Source organism: Vitis riparia, chromosome 5 (genome assembly GCF_004353265.1).
Source record: "Vitis riparia cultivar Riparia Gloire de Montpellier isolate 1030 chromosome 5, EGFV_Vit.rip_1.0, whole genome shotgun sequence".
NCBI classification, from domain to species: Eukaryota; Viridiplantae; Streptophyta; class Magnoliopsida; order Vitales; family Vitaceae; genus Vitis; species Vitis riparia.
In genome coordinates, this window is record NC_048435.1 from 23,357,891 (window position 1) to 23,366,425 (window position 8,535).

At 31.8% G+C, this 8,535-nt stretch overlaps 2 protein-coding genes across 2 annotated transcripts; both read right to left on the reverse strand.

Annotated features, from left to right (window-relative positions):
• Positions 1-715: 715 nt before the first annotated feature.
• Positions 716-2,267, reverse strand: LOC117914748 (endochitinase A-like). The gene is made up of 2 exons (XM_034830208.1): positions 1,823-2,267; positions 716-1,323 (listed from the first exon to the last, which is right to left on the reverse strand). Exons 1-2 carry the CDS (start codon positions 2,226-2,228, stop codon positions 917-919), a joined length of 813 nt encoding a protein of 270 aa, XP_034686099.1. The 5' UTR covers positions 2,229-2,267; the 3' UTR covers positions 716-916.
• A 3,048-nt stretch (positions 2,268-5,315) lies between these two features.
• Positions 5,316-6,694, reverse strand: LOC117914751 (endochitinase EP3-like). The gene is made up of 2 exons (XM_034830209.1): positions 6,280-6,694; positions 5,316-5,912 (listed from the first exon to the last, which is right to left on the reverse strand). Exons 1-2 carry the CDS (start codon positions 6,677-6,679, stop codon positions 5,509-5,511), a joined length of 804 nt encoding a protein of 267 aa, XP_034686100.1. The 5' UTR covers positions 6,680-6,694; the 3' UTR covers positions 5,316-5,508.
• Between the last annotated feature and the right edge of the window lie 1,841 nt (positions 6,695-8,535).

The following is an 8,535-nucleotide window of genomic DNA, read 5'->3' on the forward strand; positions in this document are numbered from 1 at the left end:
GAGTGAGTGGATGGCATGTAAGAATGGGAATGGATCGGGTTTTTTTTCGGGTACTAACCCCCACCCCTAATGGGACGGGGTTCAATTTTAATAAACGAGTTTTAAATGGATTTGAAAATTTTTTTTAAAACCCGGGGCGGATTCGGGTATTACCCTGCCCCGCCCCGCCCTGCGCTCGATTATATATAAAATTAATTTAATTTAATTTTTATTTTACTATTTTTAATATATAGATAATAATAAAATATTTTTAATAAAATAAGTTATAAAAAATATAATAATTTAATTATTTATAAATTATATTTATATTAATGTAATTAAAAAATTTAAAAGTAATTTTAAAAAAAATAAATTAAAAAAAAAAAAGTTAAACGGGACAGAACGAGTATAGGAATTTATCATACCTGTCCCGTTTAATTTTTTAAATAAGACGGGGATGAAAATTATTTTGAATAAACGGAGCAGGGTTGGGATGGGGGTGACCGGTCCCGATCCCGCCCCATTGCCATCCCTAATGGCATGAGAGCACTTATGTCAATTGTACATTACTAGCCATACCACCATGTCTTTTCTTATCTTTTTATTGTCTTGTTCTTGTGGTGGTAGAGCTCTCCTTTTTTCTTTTTTTTCTTTTTTTAATTTAATTTGTTAGTATTTATCATAGAAATCCCAAGCTTTTTATACTAATAAACTATACAAATGAATAATCTAAAGCTTTCAATACTAACAAACGACATAGCTTTTATTCATTGATAGAAGAACATTACAACCATATGATTTCAGGACATAAATCATGGTCATGTTCTTAAAGCTACTTCAAAGACTACATGCATACCACATATCTCTCATTTTTCTCATAGCTCACTTATTGTCTTCGATACATAACTTAGCTAGGGTTTGTACATTGTTGTCTACCCTAGCAAGTGAGGTTATCACCAGGTGAAACACCAAATTGACTGCAGTAGTTTTTGTAATACTGGACACGTGCATTAACCAAGGACGGGCTACCACCATTACATTCAATAGCACCATTGATGGCTCGAATTGTAGCACCAAAGCCTTGGTTTACAACAGAGTGAACATTGTTCATCCAAAACCATAACGCGGTCTTGAACGAAATATCTACGTTGGTTGCAACAATTCCAGGATTGCTCAAGCCGTTGAACCCAATACTTCTTCCAGCAGGACCATAATTGTAGTTCCATGATATCTGAAGTGGTCCACGGCCATAGTACTTCTGCCCGGCCACGCATGGATTTTGGGTATTACTACCATCACAATAGTTCTGAGAGGCACCATTTTTTTCATTTATGTAACAAAAGTCTGCATGTACAAATTAATAATATTAATTTCAAGCAACATAATAGTTCTGAGAGGCACCATTTATTTCATTTATGTAACAAAAGTCTACATGTACAAATTAATAATATTAATTTCAAGCAACATATATGTGAATAGAGTCAAATTCAAGTTAAGATGTGACCGATATGAGATATGATAGCATATGATTTGACCTTCAACGTAGTCATGTCTAGCTAAATTGCTAAGAGGAGGAATGTACTTATAAAATTCGAACAATCGGATCTTAAATACTTGATTGGAAACTATTCCCAAAAACAGTTTTATATCGGGTTTTAACTTTAAAAACACATGAACAAATATTAAACTATTGAAAATAGGGTTTTGAGAATTTGTTAAAAAAAAAAAAAAACTAACTTCTTATAATACTTTTTTAAAAAAAAAAAAAAAAAAAAAAAGCAGTATATTTCAGATAGTTGGAATTTAAGGTTTTATAAACATTAAAAAAGAGTGAAGATCTCACTTCCGGTCTCATGTGTGACATGGGCGAAGAAAGCAGCAATCTCGCGCTTAGACTGATCAGCGGAACCATCCTTGCCAAACCCAGGATACGAATTCAAGGCACTAAGAAACGCTGCACGGGTGTAGAAATGCTTCCCTTCGCAATTCCCGGCAGCTTGATTAATAATCCCATCGAAAAACGGCTGTGTCACAACATCAGCAACGGAGACACTACCGGAAGAACCACCACTTGAGTAACAAGGACCTGCTTGGCAACCGTCGCCGCAGTAGGCATTGCCGGTTCCACAGTAGCCGAACTTACTGCAGCATAGGCCTGAGGCACACCCACAGTTCTGAGCCACTGTGGAGCCCTGCAGGGCTGCCAAAAGGACTCCAACAAGAAGGATTGTTAGCAGCTTGGCTGCCATTTTTGGGAGAGGTTATTGTGGAAGGAAGAATGGAGAATGAGTGGTGTGAAGATGGACTTGGGAGTGGGGTATTTATAGGCAGAAAGGAGAGCTCAAGAAGAAGATACTATTTTTTACAAACTGGCTCTTTGGCCATTATTGTTAGTGGCATGGTTTTGGATTTATAATCTAGTGATCATCATTTGATTTGAAGATTAATTAATTAATTAATTCTAAACATTTTTTAGCCCCCATGGGAAAATAATTACATGTTTTTTAGGTACGTAATCCATCATTGTTTATCATAGTATTTAGGTGAAGCATGCAATTAACATTTGCCAAGCGAGGCATACTTAAAATTCAAAAATTAAATCATTGTCTTTGGATCGACCATTGATGCAATTTCATTTTCATCCTTCTTACTACCATGCTTAAAACCTAAAAATAACTCCTTTTAAATCAAGCATGTGTATATATAATGCTCTGGTTATTTATCATGTTGTTTAGGCATGAAATAATAGTTCCCGAGACAAACTTAAAACCTAAAAATAATTATTTGATACAACTTAGGAAAAGTTTAAAACCCGAAAATAATTCAGTTGATGAATTTGGATTAAATATGAATGTAGTTATTTATCATATTTATTTAGGTGAGCCTAAAAACGACTCTTCTTGAATGGAGGATACATGCGATGAACATATGCAATTTCATCGTCATTTCATGTATTATTAGGCATAGCACATATGTAAAACTTTTAAGCCGACACTTTGTAAATATGAATTAGTTTAACAAACCCTAAATAAACAAAGATGTCAATTTGATTCAAACATATATGTTTCTCTGGTTACATGAAAAATAATATTGCATAACTTAGAACTTAGAAACCCTACCAAGGAATATTGGCAAAGAAATCTTTGTTATATATGGAAAAGTTTTTTCTATCTATGACATTGTCAATCAAAGAACATGTGTATTATATTTATCTTGTCTTATTACTTATGTTTATCTTCTTTGGCTCAATTGGATTGCATGTGGGGTTGGATGTAAAAAGATCGAAAGCTTTGAAAATTCTTCATATAAAACATGGACCAATTCATTGTTATGTCGTTATATTTGTCCCTTTTAGGTGGGACAGAGATAATTAATTTGCATGGGATAAGACAATGCATCATGCTATCCAATCGGACAAATTTTATGGAAGATGAAATTAGGTCAAGATTCCTTACTAAGCACTCGATGACTAAAATTTGATTGCAGCGAAGTTAACAGATGATAGTATGACTAAAATCATGCATGGAGATCGAGAAATTAACATTAAACTAGGATAACAATAATAAAATTCATTTTCAAACAGGGGTTTAAAGGATGAATCTAATTTGCTTGATATTCAATATATATATCAAGAAATAGGAGTCAATTTGTACCACCACAGCCTGGCTGGTCCTAACCAACACGGCATCGCCAGCAGCCCCACGAAACCGCGTCGCGGCTGGTGTTGTCAGTTCATGGTCCCCATAAGAAAATGGTCACAGGGTTCAACATGCATGCATGCATGAATAGCTATGAATTTTACATATATGAAAATATCATGAACTGAAGGAATCTCGGTTGGAATATCCGAGGTTGGGGGTTTTTTAAAAATATAAAAAATTCCAAAAAAATATATTTTTGTGAAGATAAAAATTTATTCAAATAAATTTTAATATTTTAAAATACATTAAATTATGTTTAATTTCTAAATTGTTATCTTTTTATCGTTTTTTCTTCTTTTTTTTCATCTCTTGGTTCAAAAAAAAAAAATTGCAATTATGATTACAAGTTTATACCTTCTGGTGATTTTTATATTTGCAATAGGTAATTTGATGAAATTTGAATATAATTAAAGATCGTATAAATGGAAATCTACTACCCAATAAGAAGTCGAAGTGCAATGATTTGCTCTCGATCATATAAATATTATCCATTTTGGGGTTTTCACCTACATAAGAATAATTGTGATATATGGACGTGTTTTAAAGTCAATTTCTCCATGGACCAACTAACTTCTCTTTATGTACTTAAGGAGATCATGAGAATGCATAAAGGGTGATTGTGATATATTAGAATTTAGGGAAAAAAAATCATAATATTACATATGTAAGTATATGGGTTTCTCTCAATTATATAGATATGTTTTAAAGTCGTTGGGTCTTTTTGGACTCAAAACATTATTCTTTCTTTGGATCAAGTTGTTGTTAGGGTTGGATGCAGAAAATATTAAGAGTCTGTTTGATAATTGTTTTCGTAAACAATTTTGAAAAATAATTTTTGAGAATATTTGTTAAAACCTATTCTCTTATTTTTTATAAAATAAAAGTTTGTTTGGAAACCAAAAATATTTTTAACCCCTTTTTAATATTTTGAAATATGTTTTAAAAATAATTTTTATATCTAGTATTTTATTTTTAATAATTCTATATATTTGTATAATAATTTCTTAAAACAACCATCAGAAAACAAGTAAAAACATTAAAACAATTAAAAGATGTTCTCTAAAAACACTATATTTTATGTTCTTAAGAATAAAAAATAGAAAACTGTTTTTGGTTATCAAATGTGCTTTTTTTTTATATTTTGGAAAACAAAAAACTGTTATAAAAAATAGTTCTCAAACATACCCTAAATCCCTATTTTCTTATTAAAAATGTCAAAATTATGCTTTATTTTTAATAAAAATATTTTTAAAATAAGATTTCTGGAATATATAAATTTAATTACACATAACTACACCTATTTTGACTTTATTTGTTTTCACTTTTAAATACAAAAGCTAAAAAAACCTCTTCGTTTCACACATTACAATCACTGATTCAAACTTTTTTATCAATTGCAAAATATTCATAACAAAACTACATGAAATAGGATGAATTTGGGCTAGCCTTAGGGTGACCAAGCCAGGTCAGGCCCAGTCCAAGATAAGGAAAACGGGCTACCAGGCTCCTTTTGCTGCCCTTTGTGTGGGCTTTCCAAATAGGCCTTGGGTAGACCAATCTGGGCCTAAGTTTGTGAGTTGGGTATATGCTTATCCATCTAATAGCTGGGCCAAGTAGTTGTGGACACTGGATGTGTGGTATTGAAGATACTTTCAAAGTCCATTTATATATACTGGCTCATACAAGCCTTGATTTCACAGCTATAATCAAATGATATAAGAAAACCCCAGAACAAGGGTTTCATAATTCATACTGTATCATCTTTATTGCGTCTATGGTGTTACATATCAAAAGAGTTCAAGCATTTAACATAAATGGATTCGTTGCCCTAGCAAGTCAGATTATCCCCCGTCGAAACACCAAGCTCATTGCAGTATTCAGTATAATACTCGACACGAGCATTGACAGCAGCAGTGTTGCCACCATCGCATTCGATACTGTTAATAGCCCGAATGGTCGCACCGAACCCTTGGTCTATGACAGAGTGCACATTGGTCATCCAATACCACAAGGCAGTCTTAAATGCTATGTCAACATCGGTTGCTACTGTTTCAGGATTGTTCAAGCCATCAAACCCAATGCTATCCCCAGCTGCACCGTAGTTGTAGTTCCATGATAGTTGAATCGGTCCACGGCCATAGTAATCCTTCCCGGACACACATGGATATTGTGTATTGTCCTCATCACAATAGTCATTCGACGTACCATTTATCTCCTCTATGTAACAAAAGTCTGCACATACACAAAATTCCACGTTACATTTATACGTAATTGGTTCTCGAAAAATTTAAGTGAAAATGTAAGAAGAAAATTAAAAATAAATAAATGAATAAATAAATTTAAAATCAATAAAGCTTATATTTTAATTTATCAAGATTAAAAAATTTTAAAATATATAAATTTCTAACTATTTTTAATTATCATTGATTTTTTTCCCTATTTTCCCCCATGAAACCAACCAAGAGAATCATTTTTCTTAATATTTTTTTTTTTAGTCCGGGGACAATGCGTAGAATTTAATGTGATATTTTTTAAAAATAATTGAAATATAAGACTTTTATAACGTAAAAAGAAAAAAAAATAGATGATAAAATCTTACGTCCAGTCTCATGCGTGACATGTCCAAAGAAGGCTGCGATCTCACGGAGAGAATCATCCGTGGAACCTTCCGTGCCAAACCGAGGATACGAATTCAAAGCATCGAGAAACGCCGCCCGGGTGTAGAAGTTCTTCCCGGCGCAGCTCGAGTCAGCTTGATCAATAATCCCATCAAAGAATTCCTGTGTCACAACATCCGAGACCGAGACATTGTTACTAGTCGAAGTGCAAGGACCGGACTGGCAGCCGGTGCCGCAGTAGTCGTCGCCGGTGCCACAGTACCCCCACTGGCTGCAACACTGGTCAGAGGAGCAGCCGCAGTCCTGAGCCACCGTAGACCCCGGCAGGGCTCCTGCGAGGATTCCGGCGAGAAGGATTAGAGCTAGAGCTTTGGATTCCATGGCAGAATGAGAGAAAGATGTGAAATGTGATTAGGGTTTGAGACTCGGGAGAAGTCTACTTATAATCGAAGATGGAGAATTGAAAAGAGACGAATGCATGTATGAAATCAGTTTGGACATGCAAAGCTTGTGGCGGGCGTGTACGAAACGTGTAGTGGGAGCATGGCTTTGACCCGCCCATTTGAAGAGAATCGGCTGCTTTCTTCCATCCAAAAGTCAAAACCGAGTAGGTTTTGAAACCCGGAATCATTCCCGGAAAGAAATAAGAATGGAAATAGGATGAAAATTTATTAAAATCATGATAAATGTGGAAGAAAGGAGTAATATATTGATAAAATAAGACTTCATTTTCATAATAATAAATTTTTAATCTATACTTTTTTATTCTAAAATATAATGCATAGATGAAAATAAAAATCAATTTCTTATTATTATTCTAAAACATATAATTCATTTATTTCATGCTTAATTTTGAAGCAAGTAACATTTACATTTTTTGATTTTATTCTAAAAAATCATCCAAAAATAATTTTATGAAATATTTTTAGTTCTTTTAACACTGAAAAAAAAAAAAAATTCAAAGTGTTAAAAATATTAAAAACGCTACCAATTCTAAATCAATTTTATATTAATAACTTAACATGATAATTGAGTTTTCATAAACATAAATAAGAATCAAGTTTAAGCTCTCGGCCTAAATTGATAACATAACAAAACAACTTTTTTTAATTTGATCATCTAGAATGTTATGTGAAATAAATTTCCTTATTGTCTATGCCATTACAGAGTTGACTATATTATCCATTGTCCATGCATGCGCATTAAGAGAACATTCCATTTGACTGAAACATTATAGAAAAAGTCATAGTTGTGGGCAGCATGGTGGTGTGTTGATCTTATCTAGAAGTAGAGTTTTATACTTGGCATCACAATGCTTAATTTTGACTTTTAAGAAAAAGTCTTATTTCTTATGCTAATTGTTATATCATAATGTGAAATTTTGACCGAAACAAGTCTTATTTCTCCAACGTTGTCTTTTGGGACTTTTTCTTTGGATGACCAAAGCCTAACATACATACTTTGAATCTATTCATAACAACTTCTCACGCTATCGATTTATTTATAAATTATATGAATTAATCAAAATTATATTTGTTTACTTCAATTTCATCTTTAAAAAAAATATTAAAATATTGAATATACATTAAAAATTCAATATCCTTATTGGATAATAAGTCAATATTTACTCGAAAAAAAAAAAAAAGATTTTCTCATATTTGATTTTCCTCTATAAAATATAAAAGAAACTAAAATATAATAAATATATGTATATTTTAAATTATTTAATTTTATATTAAATAAATAAATTTAAAATAAAATATAAAAATAATTTATTGACTTTTAATTATTTTTTTTTTTTCCTTTTTTTTCTATCCACCTTTCAATTATATTTTTTTGGCTCTATTTTCCCTCCAACTTTCTAGAAGCCATCTATATTTTCTTTGACTCTATTTTCCCTCCAACTTTCCATAAGCCAATTATAACAGAAATATATATATATATATATATATATATATATATATATATATATATATATATATTCTCCACTTCTTGTTCGATACAAAAGTGATCGAAGTATTCTTCATATTGCTAAAAAGACCTCTAAAAAAACAACTTAAAACATTTAAAATTTATTTTCAAAAACAATCCGTTTTCAAAACAAATTTTCCAAAAAACTGTTTTATATCAAAATTTGTTAAATATGTCCTCCGTGTTAGAAAATTGTTTTTTATTTTTAAAAACATAAAATGGTTTTCAAAAACAATCCCCAAACAGGACCATAAAATTTTCACTGG

What these genes read in the sequence shown, in the direction of transcription:
- LOC117914748 (XM_034830208.1), bottom strand. Translation starts at nt 2,228, where the DNA reads ATGGCAGCCAAGCTGCTAACAATCCTTCTTGTTGGAGTCCTTTTGGCA. An exon ending in TGTCACACATGAGACCGGAA is followed by an intron (nt 1,324 to 1,822) that starts GTGAGATCTTCA and finishes TTGTACATGCAG; the next exon opens with ACTTTTGTTACATAAATGAA.
- LOC117914751 (XM_034830209.1), bottom strand. Translation starts at nt 6,679, where the DNA reads ATGGAATCCAAAGCTCTAGCTCTAATCCTTCTCGCCGGAATCCTCGCA. An exon ending in TGTCACGCATGAGACTGGAC is followed by an intron (nt 5,913 to 6,279) that starts GTAAGATTTTAT and finishes GTGTATGTGCAG; the next exon opens with ACTTTTGTTACATAGAGGAG.